Source organism: Struthio camelus, chromosome 23 (genome assembly GCF_040807025.1).
Source record: "Struthio camelus isolate bStrCam1 chromosome 23, bStrCam1.hap1, whole genome shotgun sequence".
Lineage (NCBI taxonomy): Eukaryota > Metazoa > Chordata > Aves > Struthioniformes > Struthionidae > Struthio > Struthio camelus.
Window position 1 is genome coordinate 9,178,140 of NC_090964.1, and position 23,472 is coordinate 9,201,611.

At 46.2% G+C, this 23,472-nt stretch overlaps 1 protein-coding gene across 4 annotated transcripts in view; it reads right to left on the minus strand.

The window, feature by feature from the left end:
• CSMD2 (CUB and Sushi multiple domains 2) overlaps window positions 1–23,472 on the minus strand; it is a 373,566-nt gene that overhangs the window by 98,463 nt on the left and 251,631 nt on the right. For all 4 annotated transcript variants that reach the window (XM_068917408.1, XM_068917409.1, XM_068917410.1 and 1 more), the window contains 7 exons: window positions 20,560–20,775; window positions 17,415–17,603; window positions 13,166–13,335; window positions 11,323–11,479; window positions 10,748–10,939; window positions 9,266–9,392; window positions 1,826–2,028 (listed from right to left, as the gene is read on the minus strand). In XM_068917408.1, the coding sequence (XP_068773509.1) occupies window positions 1,826–2,028; window positions 9,266–9,392; window positions 10,748–10,939; window positions 11,323–11,479; window positions 13,166–13,335; window positions 17,415–17,603; window positions 20,560–20,775 (1,254 nt within the window). The remainder of the gene's footprint in view (window positions 1–1,825; window positions 2,029–9,265; window positions 9,393–10,747; window positions 10,940–11,322; window positions 11,480–13,165; window positions 13,336–17,414; window positions 17,604–20,559; window positions 20,776–23,472) is intronic.

Sequence of the window (23,472 nt, forward strand, 5' to 3'; positions counted from 1 at the left end):
TGCAGAGGACAGTAAGGAAGACACAAGGGGAGAGAAACCAAAAATTCACACCGCAGATGCCAAACACTGTACTTAGACTCTGTCCCTAAACACATATCCAAACGACAACTTTATTTCTCCATCTTTGCTCCTTTGGTAGCCCTTAAAGTTGCCACATACACAAAAACTGACTTTTACTTTGCACCGAGCATCTGCTACTCCAGCTGGGGAAGGCTCTAGGGAATGGAAAGTTCAAGTGCATTACAGAGAGAGCAAGTTTGACATATAACTGTGCACATGCATGTTTACTTAATAAGTCCAGGCATCCACTGATCTTACGTGGCACTTTTATAGAATTCTTTTCACTTCCACTGAGTGGCAGGGGAATTCAGCCTTTAGCCTTGTGAAGAATCAAGCCTGACTTTTCAGAAACGCACGTTTCCCTCCCAGTCTCACTGCTGTGTCCCTTGGAGGTATGAGATGATCCCCTGCTGCTATCCCATCCCCTCTGCTTTCAGGAGGGCAGCAGCTTCTCAGCTGGGGGCAAAGCACACAGCTCCACTGACTTCACTGCTGACTGAGCTCAAGGCCTGCCAACACCAGAGCTATTTAACAGCATGGAAGGTCATGGAGAAAGAGAAGTTTTGTAAGCTTATATAGATCATGAAAGTCCACAAGATCCGAAACCGTATACTTCTGAGCTTAGGTCTGACTACTTAGTCACACCTTGTGAACAAAGGCTTTGAGCAGGAGTAGTCAATAAGGACCAGCTCTGTATCAGGCAGCTGAGCGGAGCTTACTTCTTGCTAAGTTGACACGAGTCCATTACACCTAGCCAGTTTATAGCAAGCTTTTCTTAAAAGAATCAGAGAAAATCCCTCTCTTGCTCTCTGTGCCACTGAAGATAAGACAAGTTAGCAGCCTACTCGGGTCTCCCTGCCACTGAGACACAAGCCTGGCAAAGGGAGAGAAAGACACAGTCACCTTCAGTGACACCAAAGCTGTCCCTCTCTCTTGGTCACCCCAGAAGAGATTCTATCCTTCTGTTCTTCCCAAAGAGCTGGCCTGTCCTCGAAGCCACGTAAGGCACCCAGAACAGAAAGCAGCGGGCAAAAAACTTGGGGGAGACGGCATGAGCCTTGCTGCTTAGGTATGTTCAAATCCCAGGAAAGTCTTATGACCGTTTACCCAACAGTCCCCAAGCTGGTTACCAGCACCTCCAAAACAAGTATCTGCCTGTTTGGTTAATGGATCCATGCCAGTGAAGGCTCAGATCCTGGAAGCCTGCATATGAATACAGAAATTTATTACCCTAATATAACTGAAATAAACGTGTTTGTAAGGTGAGGTCTTGGGCAACGACCACCTTTCAGCTGCATTATATCTCATGTTGTGCTGCTGCTTGCAATGACATCGCTACAGCCAAGGTATTCAGGAGTTATTTGTGATCTGCCTCTCAGGGGATCGAACCTGAGGGATTTTACATGGACTTGGTTTTCAGAGACCACTGACCAGCGGCTCTCAGAACGTCCGGGAGAAGCTCTCTGCGTACTGCAATCTCTAAGGGACCACGGGAAATGTGGTAGAAAATGTCTCTAATCCCTTCTCAACATACTGTTCCACGTCTTGTTGCCAAGTTCACACTGTGAAGGTGACTGTGGCACAGAGCAGCACAGAAGTCACTTGCATTGCAAGGACAAGTTTTCTGTACTTCTACAGACTGCAGAGTCCCTGCTATTGGGTTCAATACAAGGCATTTGCTCACCCATCGGTACTTGGTAGGGGAAAAATCACTTATTAGCAAGATCACGTTTGGACAACGCTGAGGAAATACCATAAAGCCTACCTGAAAACTGAACGGCAAAGCCCTGCTTGCTTGTGAAGAAATCAGTGTTGAACTGAAGGATGACAGAATTGAAAGTACTGTGGACATCACCGGGTAAGCCAGACCCACTTATCTCCTTTAAAAGGATCCCGTTCTCCACTGGGCCGTCCCATATCCTCAGCACGTCGTGGAACTCCTCAGTGTGGAAAACCATGAAATGAAGCCTGCGTGGCAAAAACAACTGGAGGTCACACCACAAATAGAGCTCTGCCTTCTTCCGCAAAGGGTTAAAAAAGTACTAACCTACGGTAGCATGGCCCCCTGAATAAGGAACACGTTCTCTTCCAGCATCTGCCACTCACCTTGGACAAAATATGGTAGCCCTCTGACTAACTTTCTCTCTCTACAAAAACCAAGATCTCTTAGTCGCACAGCTCCTTAATAAAACACTCATGTCCATAAAGTCCGAAAAGCAATCGAGTCACAGATGCTAATGTTTTCTGAAAATTTGGGTCCTTTTTTGTGTTCTGTCCCAAACAAACAAAATCACTAATCTCTCCTCGACGACTTGAGCAGCAAGGGGAAGATCCAAAAGCCCAAAGGGAGCGGTGGAAATATCCCCAGCTGGACTGTCACGGCTGGCTTTGCACTGGAGGTGCTCAGACGTTACAGCGAGTAGCTGTCACACACACAAAAGCCTTCAAGGACGTACAGGAAACTTGCGGTGGAGAGGCACAGAGGCTGTGAAGGGGAGGACAAAGGGTTTGTCCTTGGTTTTACTGAGCTCTATTACAGATAAACACAGAAATACTGAGAAACTTATTCTAAAAGGAAAATTAGCAGGAAACGGGCTAGGGTCCCTTAAGACAACTGATGTAAATTGATCCAATTCACACATTGTCCCTGCGTTGCACACAGCAACAACCTTGGCTGTCCTTTTGCTTTTTGGTGTCCTACAAGGAATAGCTTTTTGTCAAAGGCCAGCATTTACTGACAAAATACCCTGATTTTTGTTACCTGCGCTCAGATCAAAGAGTTTGCTCCTGGCACCAAGCTAACCTTGCGTAACAGAGGAAAAAAAGGAGAGGAAAACAACCAACATCAACTCCCATTTAAAATACCATCTTGATGCTGCTGGAAAAGAAACTCTTAACAGGCCATTGTTCTTAATTGTCCCAGGGGTTAATAAAAAGGGAAGAAAAGAGTGTGTGGAGGGGGAAGGTAGCAAACAGATGGAGTGCACATCCTGGAAGCTGGATTGCGGTAGTCATGTCTGAGACACGAGAACAGAGACATGGCTGATACAGGAAAGGACGGACTGAGTTTCAGTAATGAACATGAACTCAGGGAGACCTGCATGTGACAGAACTGTGCCGAGGGCAGGGTGCTGGGGCGGGGAGGAATTATACCCATGATGCTACCCGGCAGCCCCGAATCCTATCCAAGGACAGACGGACAGGGAACTCCACCAGCAACGCAGCAAGCCCTGAGGGCCACAGCGAAGAAAGCAAAACCTGTGGGTGCAGCAGTTTAGGACTGAACTGAGAAGAGGTAAAAAGGAAGCTCACATAACCCCTCGTGGCATCTGTGTGCTCCTGGCAAGGGGGGAGCAGAAAACGGAAACCCACAAGTGAGCAAAAGCACAACCTCCTCTGCTCTTCTTGCTTTCGTTCTTCACGTCACTTCCATCTTTGAGTCCTCTCCTATAGGAATAAAACCTCATAGGCTGTATCTCCCTCAGCACTGCCAGGGAGGACGTACAACAGAAATGAGCCAGTCCTCCATGTGAGGTGGGTGCCTCCACTCAAAGCAGCGATAAAGCAAGCGTAGCGTGTTTCTTTCCTGGATGCCTCCCACACTGGAGCTGATTATGACACTTTTTATAAAACTCTGGATATTGTAAAGCTGTATGTAGATCAGCTAGTAAAATAACTGGAGCAAGAAATAAAGGGACAGTGAGGTGGCTTGAGCCAGCTCGCCAAAACACACAACAGCAAGGGGAGGCAGAGAAGACAGAAACGAAGCAGCCAGTGAAAGGGCACTGTGGTCTCCACCTGGTATTTATTGCAGTGCTCTGAATGCAGACGCCAGTTCCTTACTCCGTGCGTTTTATAGTTTGGCGTGCCCTGAAGAGAGGGCTACAAGGCTTCAGCGTATGCAACAAACGCTCCCTAGTACGTAACCGCCTGCAGCGGTACTACCCAGAGCTCTCATCTCGCCTCTTTCTGAACTACAACAGGGCTCTGCCTGCTCAACACCTCCACAGAAGCCCCCCCGGGAAAGCCCACGGCACCGGCAGGAGTCGTCCGCGTGGTTCAGTGAGGGAACTCGCTCCCAAGCCTGCCCCCAGCGACTGACCTCGTGGCACGCTGTGACGACACAGCCTGACCGTGCCGTTCCCAATACCGAATTCCCAAGCGGTGGAAACGCCGCACCATGCTTCTCTCCCGCCAACACAGCCTCTGTTGCAGAAAGAGGTGAAGTGCAGAAAGACTTTGCGACGAGCTTTGGGATCTTCCAAGATGAGGACTACCATCTAAGTGTAAGATAGTGTCATCATTACTGTTACACCTCAGGGAGTTATCAACTAAAGGCTGCGATACATCAGCGCTCAGTCCCTTTCCTTCCTGCACTTAAAATGCCAACCAAAGAGAGGCCCTTTGATTGCTTCTGCTTTTCATTGCCGCGTTTATCACCAGGGAAAATACTACCTGACACGATGAAATCGGGTTAACCCAGGGTAACTCTAGGCGTGCCGAAACGGGGACGCAGACCTTTAAACTGCACTGAGAAAACCTGTGAAAATAAAACATTCAGATACTGGGCTTAAAACCCTGACAGAGAGCCCACCGAGGAAAACAAGGAAGCATTTGCTTGGCGGCTTTCCCATTTATCCAGGGCAGACATAAATAAATAAGGTAGGACCATAAAAAAAATATATGTACTGCAATGTACTCGGCAACAAAATGACGTCCACAGAATCCGACAGAATCCAAAAGAGCTGAATCATAAATCTACCTAGCAGAGACCTTGAGCAAAGTGAAAAAAGCCAGATGCAAGGAAAATAAGAACGGATCATAGCATGGCCAGTCTCTACAGGTGCCTTGGCCTGATGATGTTTGCTTTCGGGCTACCCTGTGCTAGTTAGCCCAAACCGCCAGAGAAAACTCATCGCTGAAGACGGCGGAGTGACTGGAGACACTGGGAGAGACCGCGGAGAGACTGTGACTCCTTCAGGCTCCTGTCCTGCACCAACTCACACGCGAGACCAAGGTTAACTGCTGGCCACAGCAACTCTCTTCCCTAATGTATTTTTAAGAAGCAACTTGCAGACAGGGTTTACCAACAAGGAAGAGGCTTTCAGCAGGATAAGCAGACGACACAGTGGCACAGCACAGATTGTCCAGTGCCAGCTGGTTCAGGCATCTATTGGGAGAGCTGATTTTATTAAGAGAACTTGTGTCCTCTGGAGCAAATCAATCTATTCAATAGGCACATCTGTAACCCTACAGCATGGTTTTTCTATCAACCTGATTCTATTCCCAGGAGGGCTTAATTTAAGACAAGACAGAGCAAGCAGTTCAGCAGACAATGGAGGGGAAGAGGGTTTTATTTTTGCACTCTGACAATCACAATTACATGCATGAAAGTGCAGCTAAAAGCAAATAAGGAATTGTAGCTATAGATATGCGACAGTGGCCAACGCGTCCCAGCTTAGCAAGGAACGGAGAGGAGGAAGAGGCCAGGTCTGTGCACTCTTTGATGAGCCATTTAGCCCCAGCTCTCCAGAGAGCACCCCCCCCCCCCGCCCCCAAAACTTGCCTGACCAACCTGGGCGCTTCCCTGCTGAGGTCTCCCAGCCGAGCCCCGGCTCCCCCCAGCTCAGCTTGGCTGGGCAGGAGGCCGAGCTCCCACCCCGAGACAGCTTCAGCAGCTGAACACAACTCAACAGCCACACCGGCTGACGCCTGCACAGCCTGCGCCAAGCCACAGGTCCTTCACCGCAACAGCGGCTTGCAGGGCTTTGTGCCGTCACCCTCTCAGCCAGGAGAGGGTTCCCAAACGTAAATCTGTTCAATGCTACGCCCCTAGAAGTCTCCACAGAAGCAAACTGGAACAGCCAGATATTTCTACTCGTATTTCTAGATGAGACTGTGAAAAATGAACCTGTCAGTATAGCACCATTCATTAGGCTAGGGTTAGCAACATCAATAAACTCTCTGATGACACTGAGATTGCTGCTATGCAATAAAACGCCACTGCTGCTTCTCACTGTACATTCCCTCTCAGCCATACAAGCAGCACTTGAAGGCAAGTTTCATTCATCTCCCAGTACATCCTCCTCCTCCCCTTCCTCTCCTCAGAGTCTCTCAGGACAAGCCAAGTCACTGTAACTTTGTGTGTGTGTGCGTGCGTGCGTGCGTGTGTGCACGCACACGTGTTTGCACGGGCACACAATTAATCCTCTCTCAAAGTGAAACCTTTTAACATTCGTGACAATTATGGGCAGATGAATTTTTCTATCTTTCTCTTCCTTCCTTCCTTCCCATCGTTCTGTGCAGATACAGCTTTATTCAAAAGGCTTTGGTGATTAATTTTAATGTAAGTTATAAATGAGGGCTTTATACAATTGTATCATGCGTGAAGAGGATTATTTTTCCAATGGATTACCATAAAAATGAAGTTGCTGAAAATGTGCTCTCTCAACAACCCAGAGATCATCTGTTCTCTTTGAGCTGCCAACTAAAGGAGCAGAAGAACAGAGCTTTTCTCTCTGATGAAAGGAGAGGTCACAAGGTATATTACCATACTATTGCCTGGCATCATTTCATTTCAGTCTTGGCCCCTTTCAAGCCTCTGGCCAATCCTGCAAACGCAAGCATACAGCTCTGCTCATTTGTGCACCCTTACACAAGTGGATAAGATTATGTGCGCAAGTAAAGTTCACTTGCTGAAGCCATCGTGGGGATGAGGCAGTCTCCTACACTTTTGGGGAGCAGGGAAGAGGGGTTTCATGCCTACTTTGCCCTCCAAATTAATTCACAGAGGCAAAGCCTTGCCCAGACATAAACTGTTACTGATGCTCAGGGTAGCTGAGGAGGGGAAACAAATCTTAGAGGAATAATCAGGCCTTACTGCTAAATCCTGTGCGTTAAAGAGGGCATATTCATCATCGATGCCCAGCTCTGGAGTTCTGCATGCAGTAGGCGCGGGAGCAATGCCTGCTTGGGGGATACGTACTTCATTTCACTGTTGTGAGCTGTCAAGCCACGCTTTAAAAATGAACCAAGTTCACACTGTGTGTTTAAACTCCAACTAATATCATTGCTTTGTTGATGTCTGGCAAAAATATCACTACCGTTGCTGCAGCCTTTATGTCTGGTCTTAGCACTGAAGGTTTAGAGTGAGGGGCTATCATCGGCATTAGAAAGTAAGGAAGCCAGCGGGTGCTATTAACCTGGTGGACCACGTTCGTGGCAACTGGAACGCAGCAGTTACAACAAGGACGCCGGAAAAAAAATCAGTGGAGATGAGCTCGCTTTAAGGAGACAATATACTTCCAGGAAGCAAAATATGTTAAAGGTCTGCATGGGAACTTTCAGAATCTTTTACAGGAGAGTGAAAGAAAGAAGAGGCTTCCACTGGAAGCTGCCCATGAAGGAATCAGATCGCACTGGCTCTGCTCTTTCTCATATGTTAGTACCAAAAACCATCCATTATTGAACCCTACTGAAGAGCAGAGAGCCAATGGTGGGAATTTCTGTATTAAGGAAAAATGAAAATACCGGACCAAATTTGTCTCCAGCATAAATCCACTGACCAGAAGCACTACAACGCTCAGCATGATTAACAGCCTCTGTTGAAGAGAAGATCAGTGCTAGTGTAGCAAGGAAGGTATGGTGAAGATAGAAGCGCACGGACAGCAACGAACAAGGGCAGGACTGCAACAGCAACAGGTCTCAGGTCAGCACAGGAACGGGGCTGATGCACCAACTAACAAGTCTTAGAAACGATGATGGGGAGAACCTGGGAGAACAGGATTACTATTGAATAAACCTTGCAATTTATCCTGCTCTCTCCAAGTTCCATCAATTAGCAAAGCTTTACTTGCAAATGTCCTCCAGTTTTCTGCTGAGGATGGCTTCAGCTGGACTGAAATATGTACGTATATACAGAGCAGCGTGGAAACGGCTTGGCAGAGCTTGGGGCAGGTTTCAGTGTGGGAATAACGGTGAGCAGCAGAGATTACAGATGAAGTATCACAAAGCAGAAAACTGCTTGGATTCTGCTGGTGGCTGCACTAACTTTAGGAGCCAAATGTTCTCAATACCATGCTTACCTAACTGCCAAGTTCACATAACTTACAAACAAATTAACATTTCAAACTGCCATTTTCCAAAAGCAAAGTGATAACAGAACAATAAGAAAAGTCAGAAGAGGAGGAGGAGAAAACTGTCTTGGGTCTCAGCACAGACCAGACGTTTAGAAATCATCCTGAGCCTTCCCTTTGGGGAGATAATTACATTTTATTTGTTCTTTTTACTATTAAAGCCACAAAACAATGCAATTAGAAGATGAAACCCAAGGTCTCATTTTTCCAGCTGTCCACTCACATCTGGGGACCCCACTGCCTGACAGCTCATTCATTTACACAAATGTAACTTGACAGAGCTCTTCCATTTCAGTGTTAATTTCCTTTGGCAGCGTGAATGGGAGATGAACCAAACCCAGAACTGCCTTGCATTATTCTTTGCTTGGATGTGACCTTCCAAGCAATTTTACATATATGTCCTCATTTTAGGATTACGCCACTTGCACGCATGTTGGATGTCGTCTGGAAATTCAACACTGTAGCCTGGTGGAAAAGGTTTGTTTCTCAGAACATCCCTTAAGTGAAGGGCATTTACACTGTATATACACACACAGAAGCTCTTTGATGCTATTTTAATATAGTAGTATCATGGGCAGAAATAGCAAATAATCTGGGTTCACCACCACTTGGAATGACAGATGTGTTACAGACATAAGCCATACATGGTTAAAAAGCGAAAGTGAAGGAGGAAGAGAAGTGATGCCGCTGCTTCCCAGTCTGGCAAGGGGATAAACCAGCACTCTCTACTTTGTGACTCTCCAAGTGACACTACACTCTCTTTATCCACTTTATATAAATATTGATCTATTACTGGAAAAAGAAAGCTGTACGTGGAAATTAAAACAAACTACAATAACCATTGCCTCAGCAGAGATACATTTAAGTATCAATATTTGGATTTCTATAGCAAAACTACTGGGAGATTTCAGCAGTGCCTAAGGGATTTGGAAACCCACAAGAGAAAGTTAACCAAACCTTTCAGCTAGCTCTGACCTCAAGCTAGGAAAGCACAGAGTGAACCAGCACCTCACTGAAGAACAGCTGCACGTAAAAATCAGCAGTGAAGAGCCCCCAAACGCCTGACTCACCCTATCGTGCAACCAGCTTCTGCCTCTATCGTCCAAATACAATTAAGATTATGATCGTAGGGTGTCGGGTAGCCAGGAGACAGTATTCGTCCTGAGGACTCGCCTTTGATAGCACCCCCACACTCAGCTGAAAGAAACATATGGATTAGTTAGATTCATTACATATTATGGTTCTTACTTGGCAACAATGCAAATTTCATCCCAATTGCAATGGCGAGAGAATTGCTTGCCGCTTAAAGAGATTCTCAAACCTTACAAACCAAAGATAAGGAGGGTCACTTAATTCAGCTAAAGCGAGTCATCAGAATAGCTCCGCACTTCTGCGCACGTTCCTAAAATCTGACATGTTGTCAAAGCAAAGAACAACTTCCCCCCATCTTTTTGGCTTCGTCGCCAACAAAGGCAGAGCCTGCCAGCATACTGCTTTCCCTAATTCACACACGGGGTGAAAGAGCTCAATGATTCTGCCTGTATCTGCAAAGAGTCTTAACAATTTGTAGGTGTGACAAAACGAAGAAGTCAACGTACCTATGTATCGGCCAAATGAATTTCCAAAGAACTTGAGGTTCTTTAATGTTTTCATAACGCGTCCATTAAAATTCTGTGAGTTTCCACATACTCACACAGACACGACTACTCACACACAATATACACAGAGCAAACAGGGTAAAGGTTAAGATGGATGAATCACTGAAATTTGCCTTTTTACCTCAATAATTAAGACTAAAATTCAGCAGAGGGTTAGAGCACACAGAAGGTTCTGACTCCTGGGAGAATTCAGAGCATCAATGCCTGAGCATATCGCTTAGTACCGTGAAAGCAGCCTGGTGGTTGCCGAGATCTCCAAGAGGAGTAAGTCTGTAAAAACGCCACTGTGTCCTGACAACACTAGCTGGTTATGTGGTTATTGAGTATCAAACCAGTAGCACTACATTTAGATACCCAAATCTTAATTCCAGAGTGTTCTAGGCAAAAGCATATCCTTCTGGAGACTTACGGGAAAAGGGGAACTCAGGACTTAGCAAAGAGGAGGCTGATTTAGGGAATTAAAACGTCTGAGAATCTGGGATCAAATGCCATGTAGCTCTCAAATAAATCCGACTTCGAGCTGTCAAAAACCTGGACACACATTGATATCTGCCGTTATCAGAAACGGCCACTCTATTTAACACATTCCCAAGGACTGGAAAGGCAGCAGAGTCCTCTCCACGAAGCAAAAAACCTTGTTAAAACCGTGCTGAAGGGCTTGGAGCACAGTGTTTCATGCTAAGACTGCCAGTAGACATTTTGCAGAGATCAGTGCTCTCAATCAGAAGATGCCTTTACAAGGGATCCTTAGCACTGTCTTTTTTGATGTAGATGGGTGTAGTCAATACCAGAGTCAATGTCACACGTGTTAGCTAAGGAGGAAGAGAGGGCGTTCAGTGCGAAGCCCACAAGCAAGGTACTTTTGAGAGGACTTAAAAGCAAGAGCTGTCTCACCTATGCAGGTCGGCAGGGGTTGATCCCAAGCTCTCCGCTCCCCAGTCAGGCAGATCAGCACCCTGCTGCCTCGCAGGGTATAGCCAGGGTCACAGTTAAAGGATACAGAGCTGCCAGCAAAATGTCCTTCATCATGGACCTTGTAGCCGAACTGTGGGATGCCAGGGTCCTCACATTTAATGAGTTCAAAACCTGGGGCAGGAGAAACAGGGTCAGTTTTCACAAGGTATTTAAAAGACTGAAAATATGAATACATGTAGTATTAAATATTTTATTCTCACAATCTTTTCCTGGAAAAAAGAAACATTATACTGAGAATTATATTTTTTGCTTAAGACTTGAGCAAGATCCCAGAGATCTCGTATCTCAGCTTTGACTCAAACTTTCTGTAGGGCTTCTGGCTCCTTCACAGCAGAACAGGTTTGCCAACATAATCATCTCCCCTGCTCTCAACGCACTTTAGATGACAAGATCTTTTGGGAGAGGACTGCTTTGTCCGGTCATGCAACTGTAACACAAAATACATTACTACAGCTAGGCTTCCCGTTTCACAAGGATACGGGCTGAAGGCTTACTAGAAAACTGCAGCTCAAAGCCTTTACTCGTGTTCTCGCTGTTGGTGATAAACTCGAGCCACATGGTGCTGGAAGTGCTGTTTATACTTGTGCCGAGCATTTCAGTGCGACTAAAGGAACCCAGCAGGCGAGCAGAGCTATTGCTGCCATCATAGACCTAGGAGAGACAAGAAACACGCATTGAAAAACACCTTTTATTTAAGGAATCGGGGCCAAATCCTCCAAAAGTGCCAACAGGCTGCTTCTTCGAAGCCAGTGAGGTTATCCCGACTAAGAGCCTGACTTTACAATGCTTTATGATGCTGCTCATTTGAGGAGCAGGATTCATAACCTGCAGGATATGAAGGTAAGGTGGTGGCACCCTTACACCTCTGCTTATACGGCGCTCACTGCTGTGTTTTCTGAACAAGCTTCTCTTTCCAAAGGTGCAGCACAGCTACTGGGAAAAACATTTCCTTCGAGAACGTCTCACAGATGTGTCTTGGCCCCAATAATGTTAAAAAGAAAAAGTTTTTTTTTTTCCTTGTGGATAGGATGATTCTCTACAAGAATAAAGGGCAACTTCTCACTAGTGGAGATTGATAGTAACTTTCTTTGGGAATACGTGAGAAGTTGCTGACAAGGCTGTTGAGAGAACACTGGTTCTATCGTAACCGGCATGTTCTTTGCGTTAGCTGGAAATCTCTCTCTTGCTTTCCAGCGATTCTGAGTTGAAAACATGTCGATTACACAGTGCAGAAGTATGGCACCTAAACAAGGACAGCGATGTTTTCTGGGAAGATGGCTTGGCACAGCAGCACGCATCTTATAATAATAATGCCTCCTACAAAAACCATTACTTTGTGTTCTTAGAATTCAGCCTGGATTTGTACAGGCTCCTTCTGTACAGGATCCTGAAGCTTGTAAATACAGATTAATCTAAGACTGAGTATGGGAATGCTGAAGAGCTTGGGTCTGGAGTTCTGCATTTAAATAATCCCTTTTTTGGGACAAATGATCCTTGGTTCTTAGAAACACAAAAATAATGCTTAGAGCCTCATGCTTCCTCATGTGTTAACAGTTTCCATTGTATGATGGTACAGATAAGAACTTAGCTGCAAGGGAGGGCTGCCTGGCACTCCAGCAAATCTCTAAAATGATGTTATTTTTTGGAAGTTAATGGGTATTTCTACACACTTTGAACTGTGCAATTTCTGTTACTCTGTGTGGTGTCCAAAGATGCTGGGTTAAAACCTGTCTTTACCTAGCTACTGACTCTCACATGCAAAGTGCTTTCCTTTAAAAATAAAAATAACCTCTTATTTTCCATATGGGCTTTTTTCATTACCACTGCTGAGTTCAAAAGATGCTTGATAAACTAAACAAACAGTACAGCACAATATATATGACAAAGAGTGAAGCCTTCCCTACATCTCAGTAAAGACTTCACAGCAGAGGCTGAAGTGATATGGCCAAGATATCAACATTTCTATGGGATATGGAATTTGTTCACACGTTCCTTAGCAGACTGAAGCCTCAGACTCAGACAGGCTGACATGCAAAGGACATTCACTATTGTCTTGGTGCAGCTGCTAGAGACTGGCACGAGTCAGTGAGGTTCAGAGGTGCCGAGTCCCTAAAATTACAGGGTACGTCTTCAAGCACAGCAAACCAATGCACAGCAGTTATAAAAGCTAATTAGCTGGTGTCCACAGGCTAGAAGATACTGTTTCACACATCTATCATCACCACTTGAGTCTTGCTCCAACCTCAGAGGGCATACGCACAGTTTCACTTCTCTTTCAGCTCTTGCTCTCGTTTTCTCAGCAGCACTACCCTTCTTTGCCAGAGACAGAAGAATTACCTTGAGGACATCTCCTGCCTCCAGTTCAAAAGTCCTGGCTTTCAGCTGGATCCCCTTTCCTGGCTGGGTCTGGATGGAGTAGATGCATTCATGGTTGTTGTTATAGTTTATTGGGTAGTTGGGGGACAGCAGAACACCTTGAGTTCCAGTTACAGATGAACCACATTCAGCTATACAAACACAAAAAGACGTATTTTAATAACCACATATATAGCCTAGCTATACAGCACATGCAGGTGATTCCTCCAAATGGCCACAGATGCTCCTTCCTTTCTATACCCATCTGCTAACTTATCCATGGATCTATTCCCAAGTGCAGTTAGTAAACAGAACAGTACTTGCTAGCACTTTTACTATCGTTAAACCTCTCATCCTTCAGAAAAGAGATTCATATCCTCTCACTGTATAGACAGCGAAACTAAGTTGCACAAAGGCGGAGTGCCCAAATGCTCCCTTGGATCCAAATTCAGAAACACGTTCTGAAACCCAGGGAGAGTCACCACCTGCTTAAAAGAGGGCGTGTGCTTATGTTCCCTCCTGGGACGTGAACCAGAAGCAAATTTTAAAAACATTATTAGATTGAAATATGTATAGCCTTCTGCCATGTTGTTCAGACACAGCTCACTCTATACCTATACAAGTTTTATATTTAATGTAGCATATAAAACTCATGATGGTATTCATTTAACAGGCACCACAGCACATCACTGATTGCTGGTAACAGACTGTCGCGAGTGCAAGAGCTCTTTGTGCAGAAAGGCATGCTCAGTGAAATTCATAAATAATTACAAACGAAAAAGCAATCCATGAATTAAAAAAACTTCCTCAAAATAATTTCCTGAAAGCTACGAGGGTAAAACTTGACATTTCCTTTTTGTTGTTGTCGTTTATTCTGCCTTCAGCTCTTCAATTCACCGTTTGTCAGCATTTTAAAGGACCCCTTATCCCCTACTCTCAATTTTTTCATTCCCAGCTTTGCAGCGAACAGCCATTTCCACTAGAAACAGAGAGAAGCTGAGATCCTTTGCTTCCCAGGTTCGGAAGCTAGTTCCAATTTACGCATCTTTATGTCCTCCCAAGATGGCACTCAAAGGGCCACAACGGGCTCCAGGTTTTTCTGTGGCACAGAAAAAGCTGACCTTTGCTGTTCAGAACACAAGGGGCTGGGGGCAGAGCAGGAGAGGCCGATGCGGGAATCCCGGTATGCCTAGGGGTAGTTAGTGTTACTGCAATGGTTTCCCCCTTCCCTGGAACTACTGACAGGATGTAACCTGCAATTATTTTATTTGGTATGAAAGAAAAAAAGAGAAGAGTTCTTTTCCTGCTGTTATTCACTCTGACCTGCTGCCTGCTGCTCTTCTATTACATTCTTCTAGTGAGGCTTCTCCGCTCCCAGTTCTGCTTCCTTTTCTACGCTGCGTAATATGAATCAATAGCATTTGATTTTGCGCCAAAATTGAATGTAGAAGATTTGTGTGACTCAAAACTTGGCAGAATGATCCTCTTTAGAGCTGGAGGAGGAAGACAGCTTTGGAGTTTTGACCTATCTTGGGTGTCAGGAGATCTGGGCTTAACACTTCTAAAAAACAGGAACCACCACCCTTTACTTCTCAATTTTACATGTTTTGACTGCAAGCTTTTAAGGACGCAGTCCTTCTCCTACAAGAACGTGCCATAGCGAGTATAATAGGATTGCTATGGATACGTCTTCACCACACAAAGCAATGAAGAGATATTCAAGTGCATCTGAGTACAACAAGCAGTACTACTGTGACAGCACAGAGCTACACCAGAGCTCGTGGGACAACGTGAAAATTAGGTCTTACCTGCTGTTATCACAGGGAAGAAGCAAAAGCCTGCAATACTTGCATACAGCTTGACGGCCCACTTGCAAAATGGCAGCAAGGCATCCATAGAATGTCCTCCTTAGAGGACACCTCTTGCCAGCAGTTGTTGTCTTGTCTGAGTGCCTGATTTCAGCTAGGCCTTTTGCAGCCTGTTTGCTACATATATATATATATATATGTATATACACACACACAGTCCCCCAGCACATGTAAATTTGCTCTGCAACGACCATGTGTTTAGGATTTTCCGTTACTCCCTGATTAGCTCCCACATGAGCAAATCACAGAGTCGTCATTTTCTTGGCCTATTTACCCTGAAAGATTTCCAGCTGTAAAACACTGCCCTCCCATTCCTTTGAGTCCTGGTGTTTTGCATGCACAACTGCGGAGAGTCGCTCCAACTTGCCCTGAGAACAGCTTTTCTGATTAGCTAGCTCTGTTTCATCCTCCTCAGGCCTTCCCAGCATACCAAAGTTGCTGCGACGGAGGGAAACCATCCCAGTGCACGTGCAACTTTCTGCACTGACTCTACGACACCCGCCAGACCTCCGGCGAAAGGCGAGGGAAGGAAAAGCAGCAGCAGCAGCAGCCAGGCAGAGCGGAAGCGCATCAGAAGCGGGGGGGTCCCTGCTCCCCTCACGCCACGTATGAAAGCGTGACTTTCCCCTTAGCGCACAGAGTATCCAAGGATGGTGCTGGAGGCACCGCCACTTGGGGTCTGGCCTGAAGTAGGGAACAATTCTTCCCCTGGAGAGAGGTTGGTCAAAGGAAGAAACTCGCTCTCATTTGGAACTGAATGGAAAGCAATTGCCTGGTCTGGCAAAACCAGTTAAATCTCCCTTGATTTTAATGGGTAAATTCCCTTCTGTATTCTTTCTAAAAGGGCTAGCACAGAGCTGAGTGTGCATCCTGGACCGGGCTGCCACCGGGGCTCTGCGCAAATTGCCAGACAATAAATTTGATCCATTATTATAAAACCAACATGCTAATTCAAAAGCAAATGCAGTAGGGAATTGGGCAAATGGAAGCCACTGTGCCCACTTAGTGATGATGTCTGAACATCAAATTTAAAGCTGTGTTATGATTCCTTTTGATTTCTACTCCCCTGATTAGCTTTCTCCGCATTGTGATCATTATTCATGCCCTGAAGAGACTACTTGTCACAGTAGGATGATGTGACCCTGTGACCTAGGCGTTAAACAGTGCTGGGAAATGCATTCAGCATGACAGCACTCAAAAGCAAAGCTCAACAGACTGAGAACACAGCCTGGCTCTTGCTGGGATGCTGTCTTTAAAACAGCCCTCAAAGGTCACCACCACAGATGAAGAAACATCTACCCGGCAGGGCTTGCCAGCATGTAAGCAGGTAAGGAACCTGGTCTGATTAATCCTTCATGGTGTTCTGGGTAAACAACCCAACAGCAGCGTACTGACTATTTTCCTACTAAGTTGCACAACAAAAATAAAAATGTGTTAAATCTTCCTTTCGCAAAGGCCTGAGGCACTGGCAATATCCTTGTTCCTTCCTGCCTTCTGGCTGTAGCCCATTACTGCTTTTGTTCTTTTACAGTAACTGTTATGCTTGGAGAGTAATTTGTGGGCTGGGGAGGGGGGAACGTTCTGCGGACCTTGCCAGACAAAACTGTCTATAGCCCATTTGCATCAGGGACGACAGCCAGAAACTTGCTCAGTGTTGCAGATGACTTTTTCCTCTCCTCTATCCCATCCCCAAGCTTATTTATTAGTATAAATAATTGCTGGAGAGGCTGCAAAGAGGATCTGCAATGGTTAGGGGATAGGAAGTAAAAGGTATAAGCAAGGAACCTCGGGAGGATGAGGAAAAAGGTAAGAGCCAGAATCTCTGGTTTCCCAGAGACGTCCACATTAAAGTGAAATTTGCATTGCTTTAGGACTGCCCACCCAGAAGCCGCTTTCACATCTGGACTGTTAAGTTTTACAGCACTCTGATTCAAAGGGAGGATGGCCCTAAAACGCTGCTTTTTTACAGAAACTATCCCCAAGCCAACGTTAGGTCTCCCACGGCTTGTGATCATTCACGTGTACAATTACTGGGGCTCAGTGCAGCACTGGGGACGGGCGGTGAGACACAGCGCTGCTGCTGGTGGGTGACCCCAACCGCTACGCGCACGGGCGAGCTCCAACCAGGGTGGAGACTGCAGCCTTTTATGCGCCCTTCCCCTCGCCACGTACAGCCTTGCTAAAGGGCTGCCAGGGCTGAGGCTCCTTCTAGCTCCCTCTCCCCCAGCACCCTCCAGCCTGCGAGCTGAGAGATGCCACCCCGTGGGGATGCCACCCCGTGGGGACACCACACTGCCCTGCCCACCTAACCAATCCAGCACAGTGTAATCTACCAAGCAAAATGAAAGCACGTGACCACCTACCAACACACCTTGGCAGAGGCGAACTCCACACACGCCGTCTCCCCCCGAGGCAGGTGATGCGGGAGGCGCCCTCCAGGCGGTACCCAGGGAAGCAGGAAAAGGTAAGGACATTCCCCACGCCAAACTGCAGGCCCTTCCGGATGCTGTAGGCTGGGACCTCCGGCTCGTCGCAGGGCTCCAGATCATATTCTGCAGGGGACAAACAGGCATTTGCTGAACGGCGGGTGACACCTCACACTGCCCCCACCAGTGAGGGCACTCCAGGCCCTGAACCCGAGGACGAGGATGGCGCACTGGCGTTCGATCCAGCTGCAGTTCAGGTCAAGCACCCACGCAAGACCTACCTCCTGCTCGAGCCATCCAGATCAGCTTTCTTTTCACTCTAAATATGCAACACCCAGGGTGTCACCAGGATCTTGATTTAAACCAAATCCAAACACGACAGGTCTCATTTTCTGTCGTAGTGGTCAGACGAACAAGAGAGTGACATCAGTGGTGACAAAACACAATGAAAATTTGTCATCCTCTCCCCTGGGCCCGGTGCTAACGACATTGGAAACCAATTAAATTTACCCAGCTGTGTAGGGTGAATGAGACACATGCTTCAAGACAAACAGAAGCAGAGCTCAGTCCCTCTTAAAAAAAAAAAAAAAAAAAAAACCACTTTGGGGAGGCTAGAATATATTATTTACCTCCTTATGTTGGACTTTGCCTTTTAAAATTGTCATAAAAGAGCCCCTTCAGCACACTAACAGGTCTGGTGTCTGCTACAGTCAAATGAAGATGAACTGATTCAAATGGGATTTCTGCTGCCTCTATATTACTAATCCTGAAAACGAATGCACACAGCATCCTGCTTGGGGAACGCAAGAGAACATTTAAGCGGCTCATGAAAGGTCATGTAGCATGATGGCTAATAGCCAAACGTATGTCTTTGGCCAGAAAACATTTTGAAGGAAACCTCTTTTGAGGGTTAGTTTTTGAAAAATAACAGAATTGCCAAGTACAAAGTATGTGCACATATATCAGCTGGAAACTAAAAATATAACTGACTCCCAATTTCATTTCTCAAAAAAGGAAAGAAAGGAAAGTTGTCCCTAAAACACTGAAAATAATTTACGATTCAGAAATTTAAGTTTGTTTTTTTTTTTTTTTATAAAGGGAAAAGGCCATTTTCCCCCATCAAAAACAAAGTTAACTGGAAATTTTCTTACTAGTTTCCACAGGGTATCATATGCAAATCCCTGATTTCAGAGGCCAGAACAAAGGTATCTGAACCAGTTCTCTGAGCACAGCAGAAGGTTTCATCTGCATCTATGGCAACAGCTCGGCCCACTGAAGACAGCAAGCACATCAGCATCAAGCTCCGCAATAAAGAACGGTCATTTCCCTTCCACATCAGCAGGCAGAATTTGCAGCTCTTGCCCTCAGGACTGGAAAGGTGTTTTAGATACAGAAAAGAACAGCAAGAACCAGATAAGTTTTTGTTCTTTAACTGCCTGTTTTACTCAATTGCTTATCCGGGTGCTCAGGCAATAATGATGACATTTTCTAAAACGTGTGCACAAGCAAACACTTTGGCAGTCATTTGTAGGAATTCAGGTTAAAGGACACAGTTAAACACCTTGTGCTCTTCAGACAGAGATTACACAAGTGCTTACTTGCAAGTGGGATACCTGTTTTGCATAGCAAGCATGCCATTATATGAGTCTCTCTCCAATTGCACCATGCACACATTACTCTTCACTGATGAATTGTGGAGGATCTGGAATTTCATTTGAAGAAACCAGTTATTTTGCTTCATAACAAACAGTTCGAACCAGCAGGGGAAGTGGTTTAGTTTGGTAAGTGCAGGACTGAACGTTAGAGACCTTGGCTCTATTCTTACTTCAAGATCTGTGACTGATTCTCCTCCCTGCATCTTGCTCCCAGCCCTCCAGCTTAGCAGAAGCGCTCAGGGCAGCAGCTGTCTCTCACCGCTGCTTGTACCCAGCCAGAGCCTCACCGGCCAAGCAGGGGTGGGAAGCGCTCCAACACACAGGAGGCAGCATGTGCGGGATGGGGCAGGCGAGGCATGCAGAATCGGGCCTGCCAGTTGCACTCGGCAAAACTCTGCATGCCTCGATGCCCTCCTCTGTGCACCACGTTCGCTTTCTTCAGCTGTTATAGCAGCTCAATTAGAGAAAGCCCAGCAAGAAAATACTGCCTCCAGTTCCCCAGCGCTGCCAGCGGGCGCCTCTAAACCTGGCCTAGGTTACACAAGGCACGTGTTAGGTCTAGGATTGGCTGAAGCCAGCTACAGAGGCTGGGTCACTGGAGGAGCAGTTTGCTGAATGGCCGTTGGCGTCCAAGAGGGGCAACGAACCAAAGGAAAAAGAAATGAGGAGACCAGACGGACAACAGGAGCGACCAGCTCCGCTGCGCTCCTTATCCAAGGAGTCCAGATTGCTCGAAGCTGCCTTCCAAAAGATCCCATCTGTCACAGCTTCCTGCGTTGGAAATGGAAACGCTGTACCTATTGCAGTCATTTTCCTCTGATAAACAGAGGAGGAAGGAACCTAGAGGAAAGAGGGATGCCATACCCCAAGAAACTGCAAGATGAAATTCTGTCCATAAACAGAGCAGAAAAGTTGATCAGGTGAGACGGGAGAGGGCAACAAACACCTTTGACGTGGTATTTAATTCCAGTGGGTTCAATCCCCTGGCTAATATCACGCAAGACAAGAAACATTACAGAGACATGTTTATTCCTGCTGGGCTCCCAGAGATGAGAAGTCCAAGAAAAATTAATAACTAAAAAGAAGCACTCAAAAATGAGTGCAAAACCAGTAACAGTATTTTAAAATACTTTTATTTAGAAGGTATACTTGGGGAACATGTCCCGTTCAGCTTTCAGTCATCAACTCAGGCTTAAGGCAGACAAAATTGCTACCCTCGTCAGCATGGGGTCTGCAAAGGGCATTTCTTGGGACATGCAAAGAACTCAGTGGTTTAATGCCAGAGCACTTTACCGGGGTGATCAGAGTACCGTGCAGAGACTGACCTGAATCACATGCACTGCATCAACAGAAAATGATTTCCAAGACTTGCATTCAAGTGGGGAGGAAATGGAAAGAATGAAATCTTTGACCATCCCTGATCTTACCTGAGAAGGTGATATTGAAACCCTCGTAGGACATGGAGAAATCTGAGATGAAGCGAATCTGAGCGGAGAAGTTTCCAAAGAGCCCTGCACTAAGCGGGGCAGGCAGCCGAGAGCCGGTGAGCTGTTTCAGCGGCTGAGCAAAGCTGCTGTTCTCCGTGATGAGCAGGTAGTCATGGCCGTTCTCCAGGTGGAAGGTATGAAAGGTGAAGAACACACCTGCGGGGAAGGAACAACGCAAACGGGTCCCCTTAGCAACGTTTCTGCGGCACCCTGCGTCCAGAGCCGACCCCTCTCCTCAACCTGTGATGACGCCAGAGGTTATTCCTGGTTCCCGTTAACAGCAGCTTGGCTGGGAAGAGACAGCGCACTGCAACGCATGGGCACCTGCACGTTACAAATGAGACGGATGAGAAAGGCAGAGTACAAAAGGCAGGGTTCAAGGCCTAGACCTAGGTAACAGATTACTAGAAGTATCCTTCACACCTACAGACACAAAATAGCAAGTACTTCAAGGTTTTGCAAAAGCCTCCAAGCTAGGTGTTTTCCATGCTGGAATTCCAACGCAATTAGAAACACTTATTCTCTGGAAAATAATTCTGCCTTTGAAAAACAAAAAATGCCAGCAACAGCTTTCAGAAAGAAAAGCGAGGCAGGATCCTAGATGAGAAGCCCCGTCACACAAAGTTAGCAAGCTAAAGCAGTGCCTAGCAATAAAAAAGCCTCTTTGCATTCATACGGCTTCTTTCACCCGCAGATCTCAGCACACTCCCCAAGCATTGGGGCAGGCTCCAGCACCCCGGCTCATGCCGAACTGCACATCACGCTCCTCTCAATTCCTCTGAACTCAATCGGGCTGTTTGCAAAGAAACATGCTCCTCAGTGCGAACACAAGTGTTGCAAGCTGGTCTTCATTAGTCACAGTCAGCTCACTACCTCTTCACATGCGCATCCGGAGTGCCCAGTGGCATGACCAAGTTATTTCTTTTAAAGCAATGATTAACAACACAGAGACCGCTAGCCTGGGGAGACCCAAGGGCTATCTCGCTCCGTGTCCCATCTCTGCCAATGCACAGCATCAACTGCTTCAAAAGCAAGCACAGGAAACCCGTAAATAAGCATCAGAGGAATAATCTCCCAGTTTTTCCCCAATCCCCGTTAATGTCTGGAGACCAGGGTGAGACTAACCTAGAGATGGAACGAAGCCCTGGAGCATGAGATTTAATAGCCATCCTAGCAGGTTTCTGCCAGCATCAAACTGCAACTCTGAATATTCCTTTTATCTCTAACTCTATCCAATTTCTTTCCGAATGTTTATTGGTCACATGCAAGCAGTTTCACTCCGAGGAATGAAGGGCACAGAGGTTGGTATCTGGCACAAAGTCTTTCCCACAGAGACCGCCGGTCGGGAAGGAGCATGGCTCACGGGCCACCGAGCTGCCAGGTCCCTGCCCGCAGCAAGGCCCCTATCCAGCAGCATGTTGCACCTTGCTGATCTTCGGTGTTCCCCACACAAGCATTTGTGTGACTTACTGCTTAGCGATGACTAAAAGAGGGCTTGTTCTGTTCACGGACTTTGAATACTACTTATTTCCAGGTAAAGATTATTTGGAGCCTGCCAGAAAATTTTTAGTTCCACCGTTCCCCTCTGGGAAATACTGAAAAGGGAGGAAGGAAGGAAACCGCTAAGTTTCCAGATGTTTATTATCCCCACCAGCAGTACAGCTGATTGAAAATAGTTATGACCTGTTTGGCTTGAAAACTTGTTAAGATGCAGTGAATACAAAATGTTTTAAGCCTTTTCTGTTTATCAAATAACTGCAGATTTATACCCTTGCCTTTACAAAAGGCCAGCCTAAGAAATCGCAATAACATCACTGCACCAAAATCACACCGCTGGGGAAACATGAGCATAACTCGGCCCCTCGGAACGGTGGGGGAAAGCCCTAACCCCAGCTCTTGGCAGAGACCTCCAGTCACGCGGCACCGGGCCTCTCCGGCAGCAGAGCCGGCCAAGAGCTCTGTAACTGTAGCTACGAGGGCTAATTACAAACTCCTTTTAAAGGATTTGTGACTCTGACTAAACCTTTACTCTGGTCTGAAATTTACTGTGGCACAAAACGTCTCTGCCATTGTGCTTTTTTCCATTCTCTGTAAAAGAAACAACAAAACAAATTATAGAGAAAAGAAATCAGTTGGAAGTCCTCAGATTAAAAATCACAGTCTCTTTTTCAGCATTTAAATTTCTTTAAAATTAAGCTGCTTTTAAACTCAAACTGTACAGCCCATTAGTCCATAAAGTAAATCAGTGTCTGCAGGTGCATAAAAATAACTCTTGTAACAACCCTCTTGTTTCATTTAGAAGACTCGCGAGCTGCTCGTGCGCATGAAGTTCATAAAGATCTCAAAGCGAACGACTCGAGATTGGCTTTTATGACGCTCAACATTTCACTACTCCATCGCTGAGCTGGCAGGGAATGGTCCAGCGGCCTGGGAGTAAGAGGTCCTGAATCTTACTCCTAGCTCAGCCCCCAAGCTGCAAATCACCTCTTGCTTTTCCGGACTTCCCACTTCCTAACTTTTGAAATGGGATAAGGGGCCTCATCTTCCCAGGGAGAACACGTTTGCAGGTAAGAGGGCTCTCTAAATAAGATCATTTTTTGTTAAGGCAGACCAAGTACCAGGCAGACCAGGAGAAGACTAGCTGTGGTTTTCCAGTGGTAATACTCAACCTCATTTTGGTACTTCCAGAAGAGTGGTTCAAAACGGAGTGGCGTGTGGGTCTGAAAATGCCTTCACTTCCCCCTCCAACAAAACAAACGCTTCTGTAAGCAAAGAAACCAAGAAATTCTGGCTTCTTCCTCCAGAGTCTCTGATTTCTAATAACGCGACCGAACACAAGCTCCAGCGTTTACA